At 43.1% G+C, this 13,919-nt stretch overlaps 1 protein-coding gene across 1 annotated transcript in view; it reads right to left on the reverse strand.

Annotated features, from left to right (window-relative positions):
- LOC308394299 (uncharacterized protein) overlaps window positions 1–13,919 on the reverse strand; it is a 1,060,216-nt gene that overhangs the window by 533,024 nt on the left and 513,273 nt on the right. The window contains exon 22 of the mRNA XM_080878552.1: window positions 714–887. Within this exon, the coding sequence (XP_080734678.1) occupies window positions 714–887 (174 nt within the window). The remainder of the gene's footprint in view (window positions 1–713; window positions 888–13,919) is intronic.

Genomic DNA, 13,919 nt, shown 5'->3' on the forward strand with positions numbered 1-13,919 from the left:
CTCTGACAGTAAAGCCTCATTTCTGCTGTTCCATGGAAACTTTTTAAAATGATGACAGATTACAAACTCTCAGCTGTGTCTGTAATCAAACCTCTGTAACTTTGCTTCACTTCAGCAGCATCAGCTCATGTTCACATGTTGCTTCATGGTTTGCTTCAGTTTTTGATCGACTGCAGAATATTTTGAAGGTTATCTGCTATAAAAAGCCAGAAGAGGAAAATCTGCTTCATGTGTTTCTGTTTGATCCTCAGTGACTTTGACACAAAGGCCTCTGCTGTGATGATCACACCTCTGATCAAGTCTGACAGTGTCACAACTGATAAATGATCAGAGTTAGAATATTTCTGACTGTCTGCTGTGTGCCGTGACCTTTGACCTGCTAAAGACAGTCAGCTGTGGATTATTCATTGTTGTGTCTGATACTTAGAACTGTGAGGAAGAAGCTACACAGTTAATCAGGGTCCCCTCTCTCTGAATCAGGAAAGGTGGGCAGGCCGCGTGTGGGCCGCGGGCCATACGTTGAGTATCACTGTTTGAAATGTGAACATTGTTCTGCTGCAGTCAATGGACTAAACCAGAGAAGAAGAAAACAGACTTTACCATGAAGATCCTCAGTGTGGATCAGTATAATATCAGCCTGATGTCTGCAGTTTAGTGTCAGCACAACTTTCACATCATATTCATCTCAGCACAACTAAAACATGCTGACTGACCTCAGAGTTTCAAATCGACATCGTGGATTCTCCAGGAAACCACACAGATGCTTCACTCCTGTATCCTTCAGGTTGCTGTAGGTTCCACTCAGGTCCACCTCTGTGGGATACGAGGGGTTGGACTTCAGCGCTGCTGCCAGATAATCAAGGCCAATATCTGACAAACCACAGACACTGTATAAAGAATGAAAGATGTAAGTTTATTAGACAAAGTGCTTGAAATCATTCAGTGTTTCATCATCTGTTCAGAGCTGAAGAAGGTTCAGAATGTAGAAGTTTAGAAAATGGAAACTCCAAACAGCTGAAGCCAACAGGAAGCAGCTTCAAACAAACACAACAAGAGAAAAAACTCTGAATGTTTCACATTAAAGTCGTACATTTCTCATAAAAACAGGACAAAGACTTGAAAAAGTCGTGTTTTTCCTTCCAGGAACCACATGGCTTCACTTTTAAAGGTGAAGTGTGAAAGAAATGGACATATTTGAAGTCCAACACCTTTTTCCAGTCACATTATTAAAGCAGACAAACTACAAGCTCATTTTCATTCCAACAAGTCATCTTCTGACCTGGACTAACAACACTGGTCTCTATGTGCAGCTGGCTGTGAGACCAGTGCTCAGGGAGCGTCTACAAAGTGCAACACTGAAAGAACATCACACACTCATTTGCTTCCAGCACTTTCACACAAACATCTACTGTCATTATTCATGTTCCTGCTCCTGCCGTCCCATTTCACAAGCCTTGCACTTCCGGCCTTTGCGGTCTTTGAGTACGCGGCCCTTGAGGACCGTTAAGGCTTCAGACCCTGAATTGTGATACAGCCAGTGAGTACTTTCATAGGCTGCATCCTCCTGAGGACCCGGCCTTCACGGTCTATGTGGGCCGGGTCCTCCGAAGGTCGGGTAGGCCGGAAGTGCGAGGCTGTAATATCAGACGGTCTAGCCTTCTGATTAGCATCACCGCTGTCTCGGTGGAGTTTAATAACCTCGGCCGTCTGCTCCTTGCTATCTAAAATATAACAGGACACTGGTGGATGACGTCAGTGCGCACACACAGTGTTTACACACATCTTCAACCTTTCCCTCTCTCTGTCTGTAGTCCCAGCCTTCTTCAAAATGGCCACCATCGTCTCTGTACCCAAATCCTCCACCATCTCATCATTGAACTTCTGGCAACCTGTAGCCCTGACCCCCATTGTGAGCAAATGCTTCGAGAAGCTGGTCAGGGACTTCATCTGCTCTGCACTACCCGACTCACTGGACCCTCTACAATTTGCATACCGCCACAAGAGGTCCACTGATGATGCCATAGCCCTGACACTACACACTGCCCTGTCACACCTGGAGAAGAGAGACACGTATGTGAGAATGCTGTTTGTAGATTACAGCTCAGTATTCAATACCATCGTTCCCTCAAAGCTGGACAGGAAACTGCAGGATCTAGGACTGAGCAGCTCCCTCTGCAGCTGGATTCTTAACTTCCTGTCTGACAGATGCCAAGTGGTCAGACTGGGCAGCATCAACTCATCCCCCCTCACACTGAACACTGGTGCTCCACAGGGGTGTGTACTGAGCCCTGTCCTGTACTCACAGGAGAGGGCGGAGTACAGTTTGCGGACGACACTACAGTGGTGGGTCTTATCACCAAAGGTGATGAGACGGCTTACAGGGAGGAGGTCAGCGCCCTGACCCACCGGTGTCAAGACAACCATCTCACCCTCAACGTCGCAAAGACAAAGGAGTTGATAGTGGACTTCCGGAGGTGCAGAGAAGTACACACCCCATCACCATCAACGGCGCTGCTGTGGAGAGTGAGCAGCTTCAGCTTCCTTGGTGTACATCTGGCTGACGATCTTACGTGGTCAGTACTAGGGCTGCACGATTTTGCATAAAATGAGAATCACGATTTTTTTGCTTAGAATTGAGATCACGATTCTCTCACGATTTTCTTTTCCAGTATAAATATTTATTGCACTTATTAACTGCACATCAACTTCGTAACAGTTGAGACTGAACATAAAAACAATAAATAAACATAAAAACAACAAATGTCTCACGTTTTGTTGTTGCCGCAAAATGTTGTACTGCTTGAAATTCCGTCTCCACCGTTGCTCCACACTGCGTGTATAGAGCAGGTAGTGCAACAATAGAAAAATAGTTGCGGGACGGCACTGTGTAGCGTTTGTCTAGGGTGTTGATCATTTTCCTAAATCCCTCGTTTTGCACAGTGTTGATGGGAGCCATATCTTTGGTCAGGTGATAAGTGATAGCCTCCCTAATTTCTTTGTGCCTGCGGGAGTTCGACGTGTATAGGGAAGCGCTGTATAAGGTTCCCGTTATTGATGTTTGGGTTGTTGACCGGGACGGATTTTCTCCTGTTACTTTCGTCATCCCTGACGTGCTCTCCGTGGTTTTTTCCCTGCTAATTTTCGCAGCCAGCTTCTGTACCACGTGGTATAAGGCTCCGCCCTTGTCATTTGTTGAGCAGGAAGAGTGAGCGCTTGTTTTCATGCAGATTACGTCCCGGATCTAAATGCGGTACAATCGTCGTCGTCTTTTCTCTCTCTCTTTTTTTTTAAATCGTTGTAATTTGGAAATGAGATCGCACATAAGTATGAATTGAGATCGTGATTTTCTAACGATTAATCATGCAGCCCTAGTCAGGACACATAAACAAAACAGTGAAGAAGGCGCAGCAGCGCCTCTTCTTTGTCAGGAGACTGAAAAGATTCGGCATGAGCCCCCGCATCCTCAGGACCTTCTATCGCTTTGCCATTGAGAGCATCCTCACCGGATGCATCACCACCTGGTACGGCAACAGCACCGCTTACAACCGCAAAGCTCTCCAGCGAGTAGTGCGGTGTTCTGAACGGATAATTGGAGGTGAGCTTCCCTCCCTCCAAGACATCTACAGGAAGCGCTGCCTGAGGAAAGCGGGGAGGACCATCAAGGACTCCAGTCCCCCCAGCCATCAACTGTTCAGACTACTTCCATCAGGAAGGAGGTTCTGCAGCATCCGGTCCCCAACCAGCAGACTGAGAGAGCTTTTTCCACCAGGCCATCAGACTGCTGGACACTTCATAGACACCTCACCTTCACTACTGGAACTTCAACATTATGCACTCCACACTGTATATAAATGCCACTTGTTTTGCACATGTCCAACTACCAACCTCTGTATATTTTATTTTATTGTTTACTCTATTTAATTTCCATATAACTCTCAGATTTAGCCATTCTTCTATTTTGCTTGTTCTTATGTTATTGTATTTTTGCACACCTCTGTTGCTTGTGAAGCTCGCACACAAGAATTTCACTCGCATGTACTGTACCAGTGTACCTGCACATGTGATGTGACAGTCAAAGTGATTTGATTTCAGCCGCCATAACCCCCGCAGTACACTGACTTCATTTACTGAGGTTATATTCATCAGGTTTTTATTTCCTGATGTTCGTATGTGTCCTGCGTGTTTCAGTCGCCAATTCTGAATTATAACTAACATAAAAACATGTTTAAGGAGGAGAGAAAGCAAATAAATCCGATTAACATCTGATCTTTGTGTTTTTGTTCAGTAATCAGCGTGACCTGTGTATAAACGCATAAAAGAGATAACGTTGGTGTTTCATGTAGTAACTGCTGGCTTTAACTGTACAAAGGTTGTTCGACACTATGACACACATACAGACTTCATGATGTTCGGCTAATATTTTAATTGTGAATATTAATCACGAGGGTAAACGGCCCTGTACACCACGGAGCGAGGTCAGCATGTCCACGATATCTTCAGCTCTCTGAGTTAACCCAGAGTTTCCCAGCTGACTAATCTAACTGTCATCTACGAATATGTCACGGCTCATATCAATATGATTTTACAGAAAATCATCCTTTTTACTGCCAACTATTCCAGAGACGTGAAAATCTACAGCATAAAGAACAAAAAATATAGCAGTCTAACGCAACACTGTAACAGAGATGAACCGTCTGTTTGTTGCAGATCAAAGTGGAATGAATGTGATTGGTTGAACAGGTGTCCGTGATCTGTGTTTTCTGCATTTTCATCAGCGTAAGAGACTCAGCAGCAGATTAGAATAACATTTATACGTTTAATAAATCATAAATCATACACAAAACGATCAAACCTGTTCCGACAGTTTGAGTTTGTATTCCCTCAGCTGCAGACTCGCTGCTGTTTAAATGTTTGAGAGGAAGATTAGATATAAACAAACGTCAAACATAGACTCAGTCTGCGTTCACATTTGATATGAGGCCAGCACGTACAGTGGCTGTGTCCTGTTTTAAGATCGTATATGTAAAATTGTTGTCTGACCTGGAGTCCGTGGTTACCATGGTTACTGCATAAGCAGCTGTAATGTAAACAGCTGGCACAGCGGAAACCTACCGGCGACATGAGGTTTGTCATTGCAACAGAACTGTCTGAATGGTTAACTGACGTTAACTTGGATAAATTATAGTTAAGCAGTCTCACAGATAACACCCACGGAGCTGTGTGACTGTTCACCACTACACTGAAATCAGCAGGCTATTACTGAAATACACGTGCTATCCGGTTGTTCAGTGATGACGCGACGAATCCTACTTCCGGGTCTAAAGTAGTCTGTGTTTAATATGGCTTTTGTGTTGTTAACATGTTTAATGTTATGTATTTTCTTCTATTTGATCTCAAAAAGCTCCTAAAACAGTCAGCGACCACTGTTGACCTCCCTCGGCTTTTATTACCGCTAATCATTTATTTAAGCTCAGTTTTTAAAACCTTACGATGTAACTACAGCCCAGCCCATGCAGCAGTATATGAATGACTAACCTCGTATTGTGGATGGATTATCTCAGTTGTTCTCCTGGCTGAAGTTTGGTCCTTTTACAGCATCCTGCCATGCGATTACATTTGTTCCTGACCACCGAGAACACTCACGTTAACTTTTATCGAGTGGAAAAAAAGTTAGCTTGTTTATATTATGCTAACATAGCTGTGTCGCTAGCGGTCACGTAGCACATCATTATATACCAGCTAGCCCAACTTCAGTAACCCTACAAACGTCACTGCTGTTTAGTTTTCTGTCTTCATTTATGCTGGAAGTGATAGCAGAGCTGTACGTTTTAATTTGTTTCCAAAACCCCGCAGTCAGGACATGCTATATTGTATTTAGATAGAAGCTAGCGAGCTAACTCCCTGCTAACTTCTAACTCCGTTAATTGTCATAAATTCCGTTTTCATGGATGCCTGGATGTTAAACTCAATTGTTACACCTGGTAGAGCAGAACGCTGATCATTTTATTAAAGATGAAAGACTTTAGACAGTTTTTCAACTCTCAGTAATGCCATAGTGATCGTTTGATATATGGACCTGCAGCGGAGTTTAGACCCAGACACGGCTAGTGACGTCAGACTGAACAACCGGATATCATAAACTATGATATAAATAGGGAGGTCCTATTAACATGTTTAGTTTTACAGGACACCTTCCTGCCTTTAGTCTCATTCATGAGCAGTATTAGTTTTCTTCTAACATCCAGAAGTCTGCATGATGTGTTTCATAGTTTCTAACAAGCCTTTGACAGGTAAACATAACATGACCGAAACACACACAAACAAACAAAAACAATCACACAAATTATATGTTAACCTCGTTTATTTTTAGTTAAGTAAACTCTAAAAATTCCAACAGATCGCTGGTGCTTAGAATACAGTTGAATAACTATTAAAAACCAGATGATGTAATATTTCTGCCCAGGTTGCAGTCTGAACACGCTGTTGCAAGCTCTGCTCCTCTCAGTGGAAATACGCCGTCTCTTTCCTCTTTGTATAAAAACATTTTAAGTCAGTTTAATCTCAAAATTCACTGTTAAATCCAAAACACACCAGATAAAGAAAAGCGAACGGTTCAGTCTAACACAGTGAACCATTAAACTTCAGTAAAACTATGAAGTTATGACGTCTTGATGCATTCTCAATCATCCAGGGAAGTAAGTGAAAAGGGAAAGACCATCTCTGAATCGAGGAGGAGCCTAAGGGTACATCTGTCACCATCTTACATGCTGTGATTGCAGCCATTCCCCAACTCTCTGTGAATGGGACTCATGGACATTGATCAGTGGTTGTTGATCAATGGCTGTGACAGTTTGCATAATTCTGATTAATGAACTGACCTCCCAGCCCATTGTTCCTTCAGTGGGCTGGTTTCAGTCATTATGCAAATGTACTGTTTATAAGATTGAAACCTGCAGTCAGCTGAGACTGAAGAAGTCACCTGGATGATGACGAAACAAAACGCTACGTCCAGATGAACAGAATCAACTTTTGGAGACATGCAGTTTAACCTCAGCCAAACCGATTTGCTCAGTTGTAAATAAAACAGCGAAGTAAACGTGACCCGACAGACAGAACCTGAGTGAATTAAGTCCAGCGTTTAACCACTGAGAGCTAAAACTCAGCTGAGGTTTCAAAGCTGTGTGATTGGACATCAGCTGCTGATGAAGTTGGTTCGCCTATAAAGTGCTCTGTAGGGAAACAAGCTTCAGCAGCTCTACGCTCGGGAAAAGAACTATATTTACTTATCTTGTGCAGAAAAATGCGCTGACATTGCGTTATATCGAGCACCGGCTGCCCAGTTAAACTGTGACTATCACCAGGTCACGTGGGCGCGTTTCTTGAATTAGCAGCTAAACAGCTGACAGGTGAGGAGGAGGATGCATGCAGGTAAACTGAGGGTCTGTTGAGCTGATCGCTGGTGTCCTGAGAAACACGTCAGCTCGTTCTTTATGTTACAGAAGCACAGAGACACAAGGCGGAAAAAGACGGTGAAAATGAGAATCTGCAAATGCAACATGTGGAACACGGACAGTGGAATATGTAAACAAACTGGGTAACGTAACCCCCCCCAAAAAAAACCCAAAAACAGTTAAGCTGGAACACCGGGGCTGTGAGCTCGGTGCTCTCTGTCAGCTGACTGTTAGCAGAGCGAGTGAAATCTCTGAAAACATCTGAGCACTTTTGCAAACACGTTCTATGTTGACAACCTGACCAGACGTGTGAAGATTACGCTGCGACATTCGCGGCTAAAACACTGTTAAAAGTGTAGTTGGTGACAGAAAAACAGGATATTTTATAACTTTACACCACCATTGCTGACGGTGATTTGAAATGCATTCTGGGATACCTGGCTGCCCCAAGGCCACACAAGCAATCGATTATCTAGGATCGACCTGTCTTGACTTACTTTGCACGGCAACCAATCAAATGCTAGAGAAGCTGCAGTGGCAGCGTTAACCCCGCCCACTTAGTTTGATGGGTGAGGCTGACAGATAAAATGATTTCAAGTTGAGACATGAAGGGGACAAAAGTGCCAAAATGAATTAAATAAATACATCATTAAATAATTAATTAAAACTGTCAATACTTATTTAAATGTGTTGTAAATATTTATTTAATTATTTCCAATTTTAATTAATTATTGCCACATTTAATTAATTATTTAATGGTGTATTTAATTATTTCATTATGGCAGTCCTGGCGTTCCACAGCACCGTGCCATAAGGCAAAAGTGATAACTGGCTCGGGGACCAGGTCCCCAGATCTTAATCCAATTGAGAATTTGTGGTCAATCCTCAAGAGGCGGGTGGAGGAAACAAAAACCCACTAATTCTGACAAACTCCAAGAAGTGATTATGACAGAATGGGTTGCTGTCAGTCAGGATTTGACTGAGAGCACGCCCAGTCGAATTGCAGAGGTCCTGAAAAAGAAGGGCCAACACTGCAAATACTGACTGTTTGCATAAATGTCATGTAATTGTCAATAAAAGCCTTTGAAACGTATGAAGTGCTTGTCATTATATTTCAGTACATCACAGACACAACTGAAACAAAGATCTAAAAGCAGTTTAGCAGCAAACTTTGTGAAAACTAATATTTGTGTCATTCTCAAAACTTTTTGGCCACGACTGTACTTTCTTCTCACATGTCCATCACTCCTACTCTCGCCTGGATTATTTTTTGGTCAGCAGCTCACTGCTGAGTGACATCTCAGACACTGAGATGAAGACTTTGTTAAATATTTTTAAAAAAGAGTGGACTTAGGAAATACTGAACAAAATACCCCAAAAATTTGAACACAGTAACAAATTTGGTTGATTTTTAGCTAACCAGTTAAAAATAAATAAAGAAAAAACAACTATATGTGCTGTTAAAGATGATCTGGGAACACAATGTATGACCTGAAAGAATGAACAACATTTTTAGGGATTTCTATGAAACTTTATATTCACCACAAATAAACGCGTCTAAAAAAAGACATTTATTAGTTTCTTGACAGCGTAACTCTTCCAAAATTACTAGACAGTCAAGCAATGTCAGTGGATTCACCAGGTGACGCCGGGTGAACTCCAGGAAGCCCTGATAAGTATGCCCAATAATAAGGCTCCAGGTCCAGATGGCAGAATTCTACAAAGAATTCTGGACGATTCTGGCACCAGTTTTTTACAGAACGTTGTTGGAAATCAAAGAAAAGGGCAGACTTCCATCAAATATGAATTCTGCAAACATTAGTCTCCTGCTAAAACCAGGCAAAGACCCTGTACATCCCTCAAGCTATCGTCCAATATCACTTATAAATGTAGACCTTAAAATAATCTGCAAAGCTCTCTCAAAGAGACTGGAGAAAATAACCCACCTCTTAATTCATCCTGACCAAACTGGTTTCATAAAAGGTCGGCACTCATCAACAAATACACGTAGATTACTTAGTTTCATAGACTACTCATGCAGTAAAAACATCGAAACTACAATATTTTCTTTAGATGCAGAAAAAACGTTTGACAGAGTTAACTGGAAATGTTTATTTCCAACTTTACACAAATTTGGTTTTGGAAACTCTTTCAAAAATATTACACAACAGCTTGTGTCAGAACAAATGACCAAACATCCTCCAGCTTCTGCATTTCTAAATAACAAATCTTGGACTCACCGAGCCTTTCTGCAGTTCCTCACAGCTGGAATCAGTCTCTGTAGTCCCTCTGCTGATGTGTTGTACTTCTGCAGGTCCAACTCATCCAGAACCTCCTCTGACATCTGCAGCATGAAGGCCAGAGCTGAGCACTGGATCATAGTGAGTTTCTTCTTTGATCTGTTCTCTGACTTCAGGAACTCTTGGATCTCCTGGTGTAATGAGAGGTCGTTAATCTCCATCAGACAGTGGAAGATGTTGATGCTTCTGTCAGGAGAGATTTTAAGCTTCTTGTTATTCTTCAGGTTCTTGATGACTCTCTGGATGGTTTCTGGACTGTTCTCTGTCTGACCCAGCAGACCTCCTAAGAGTCTCTGGTTGGACTCCAGACAGAGGCCATGAAGGAAGCGAACAAACAGGTCCAGACGACCATTTTTACTCCTGAAGGATTTTGTTAGTGTTTCCATCAAAAAATTGTCCAGAGATGACTCTTTGTATTTTTTTCCCAAGAAGTCCTTCAGCACCTCTGACTTCCTGTTGGTGAAACAGTGGAACATGTAGACTGCAGCCAGAAACTCCTGGATGCTCAGATGAACAAAGCAGTAGACTGGTTTCTGGAAGATCACACACTCTCTTTTGAAGATCTCTGTACAAACTCCTGAGTACACCGAGGCCTCTGTCACATCCAGACCACACTGCTCCAGGTCTTCTTGGTAGAACATGATGTTTCCTTTCTCCAGGTGTTCAAACGCCAGCCTCCCCAGCTTCAGAAGAACTTCCCTGTCAGCCTCCGTCAGCTCCTGTGGACTCGTCTCATGTCCCTCGTGGTACTTGTTCTTCTTCCTCTTTGTCTGAACCAGCAGGAAGTGTGAGTACATGTCAGTCAGGGTCTTGGGCAGCTCTCCTCTCTGCTCTGTAGTCAACATGTGCTCCAGAACTGTAGCAGTGATCCAGCAGAAGACTGGGATACTACACATGATGTGGAGGCTCCTGGATGTCTTCATGTGGGAGATGATTCTGCTGGACAGCTCTTCATCACTGAATCTCCTCCTGAAGTACTCCTCCTTCTGGGCGTCAGTGAAGCCTCGTACTTCTGTTAGCCTGTCAACACATGTAGGAGGGATCTGATTGGCTGCTGCAGGTCGGGAAGTTATCCAGACGAGAGCCGAGGGAAGCAGATTCCCCTGGATGAGGTTTGTCAGCAGCTGGCTGACTGATGACTTCTGTGTGACATCAGACAGCAGCTTCCTGTTGGTGAAATCCAATGAAAGTCTGCTTTCATCCAGGCCGTCAAAGATGAACAAAAGCTGAGAGACAGCCAGCTTCTCTGCTGTGACCTTCTGTAATGTTGGATGGAAAACATGGAGCAGCTCCAGAAGACTGTACTGCTCCTCTCTGATCAGGTTCAGCTCCCTGAATGAAAGCAGAACCACCACACTGACATGTTGGTTCTCCAAGCCCTCTGCCCAGTCCAGAGTGAACTTCTGCACTGAGAAGGTTTTTCCAACACCAGCCACGCCGTTGGTCAGAACCACTCTGATGGGTCTCTGTTGGTCAGGTAAGGCTTTAAAGATGTCCTGGCACCTGATTGGAGTGTCATGGAGGGCGTCCATCTTGGAAGCTGTCTCCAGCTGCCTCACCTCATGTTGGCTATGAACCTCTTCACTCTGTCCCTCTGTGATGTAGAGCTCAGTGTAGATCCTGTTGAGGAGGGTTCTACTTCCTGTTTCATCACTTCCTTCAGTCACACGTTCACATCTCCTCCTCAGACTGATCTTATGTTCATCTAAAACCTCCTGCAGACCAACATCTGCTGAAAGAAAGAAAAACAGAAAGAAAACTCTTCAATGTCTGAACAACAACAAGAAGTCCAGTTTTCAGAAATGAGTCCATCAGCAGACAGATGTTCAGTCTTACTTTGTACACAGCTGCTCTGACTGGCTGTCTGCAGTCCAGCTCTGCTTCTGGATCTTTCTCCACACTGGGGACAGGACCAGTCTCCTGATGAAGCAGACTGGTCCCAGTATGAGGAGATGCACTGTCTGCAGAACCAGTGTCCACAGCTGGTAGAGACTGGGTCCTTCAGGACGTCCTGACACAAAGCACAGCAGGACAGCTGCTCCTCCTCACAGACACCACTCCTCTTCCTCTTCCTCCCTCTGTGAACACATTTCTTTATCACTAAAATCATTGACTGTCAGTGACAAACATCCAGATTTGATGACACTGTGCAGAAGCTCTGATGGTCACAGAGAAAAGTCAAAGTGGAGAAACTTGTGTTTGAGTTCAGAATCCAAGTTTCCTTTGCTGTTCCTGCCTGTCTTATTAAACACAGAGTGATCAGCCTACAAACTCCACAGTAAAAGCCTTCATCACAGAGCTGATTATGTCCTTCACTGGATGTACTGGAAGTTTGGGATCCATCACTTTCAACTGACCTTTGACCTCCTCTAAAAACTGTGGTGGAGCAGCGGTGTCACATTCAGAGCTTTCAGCTTTATTTTGAAAGAGTTCAGTCATCAGGAAGTGAACTTCTGGGTTCTGATTTCCTTTCTATTATTTTACAGAAGTGAAGAAGAAGAACTAAAAGCTTTGAAATGATCTGAGTGATATTTTTGAACATTGCCACCAAATTGAGTTCAGCCTCCAGCAGTAACTTTGTTTCATGATGCCTCCCTGATGATGTGATGTTTGATTACAAACCTGTTTATGTGTTAGACATTAATCACATGAACACAGGCAGAAAAAAGAAGCCAATGAAACAAATGACAGAAACGTGTTCATTCACTGCCATGATCCATATTTGATATGTACAGATGTTTGTAAAGAACACGTGTGCAGCGCTTTGTTCTGAGTATCTGCTGTCAGCACACAGTGCAGCAATAACTACAACCACACGTTTCTGTAGATCCTGAACATCAGCCTGGAGGAATCTGACCTCAGGTCTGCACACAGAGGAGCTTCACCTCTGGGATGATGCTGGCTTCAGCTCCTTCTACAATCAGGCAGAAGCTTCTGCACCATCAGGACACAAACAAAGAGGAGCTTCTATCCTCAGACCATCCAAGTCCTAAATCAGAACATGCTCCCCTCATAGCATCACCATCAGGGTTTAAACAGGACCTTACATCATGTTCTTGTCTCACTGTCATATTTCAGATCATACCTGATTCATTATGACGTCACACGCTGCTACACTGATCCTGCTGCTTCATTACTGCTGATATTACTCTGCTCACTCTGTTCAGTTACTCTCTTTACATCACTTTGCTCATTTGCTTTGTTCTGCTTGCACTGCTCTGTCAGTACATGCTGTGCTAATGTGGCACAAAGCACTTTAACATTACATCTGCACAATGTTTCATTATTTCATTTAATGATTGTTTCTAATGTTTTGTCCAGTCACAGGAGCAGCTCAGCACATTTCACTGTGTTGTACGTGTATGACGATGCCTGTGACAAATAAACAGCCTCGGACTCTTCAATCTTCTGCATTTCTTTGGAGATCAGCTCAGTGGCCTGTTGAGACCATCTTTCTATTTCTGATGACTCAGTTCAGATTATTATCCTGATACTTTCTTTTAAAATGTGATGAAATCATTTATCTGATGTTCTGACACAAATACACCAAAACAATCCCAAACAGCACAAACCACCACGTTACACACAGTGTAATAAAAATACAGGCAACTACAAATAAAAACACTTTAAAAATATAAACTAAAATTACAAAGTGGTCACAGAATTTCAAACACCCGTAAATGAGTCAGAAGCTCTCTTACATGGTCAGCTGAGCTCCATGATTGAAGAACATTGTTGCTGCAGGTTCATGACTGAAGACTGGAGGTGTGTCTTTGGACCAGTCACTCCTCACAGACACACAGCTGGATGCTGGAGACTGTGACCTCTGACCTCTGCAAACACAAACACATCACATGAATTACTGATTAATCTCTGTTTAAAATCTTTTAAGCAGCTGCAAACACACAAACTGGATGATGTGATGGTTTCTGTCAGTAATAGTTGTCTCAGATTAGAGTACAGACGGCTGCAGAGACGTTCACAGCAGCAGAGAAGAAATCATTACCTTGGATTGCATTACTACTATGATTGATACTAGCATTATCGTACCCGGACCACCATTAGGAATCATTTATGATGTCACTGGTAGAACACATTTATAGAAACAACCTTTGAACTCTGAGTCAGCAGCTCTCTTACATGGTCAGCTGAGCTCCATGATTGAAGA

This window comes from Rhamphochromis sp. 'chilingali' (assembly GCF_963969265.1).
Source record: "Rhamphochromis sp. 'chilingali' genome assembly, chromosome: 3".
In the NCBI taxonomy this organism is placed as follows: Eukaryota; Metazoa; Chordata; class Actinopteri; order Cichliformes; family Cichlidae; genus Rhamphochromis; species Rhamphochromis sp. 'chilingali'.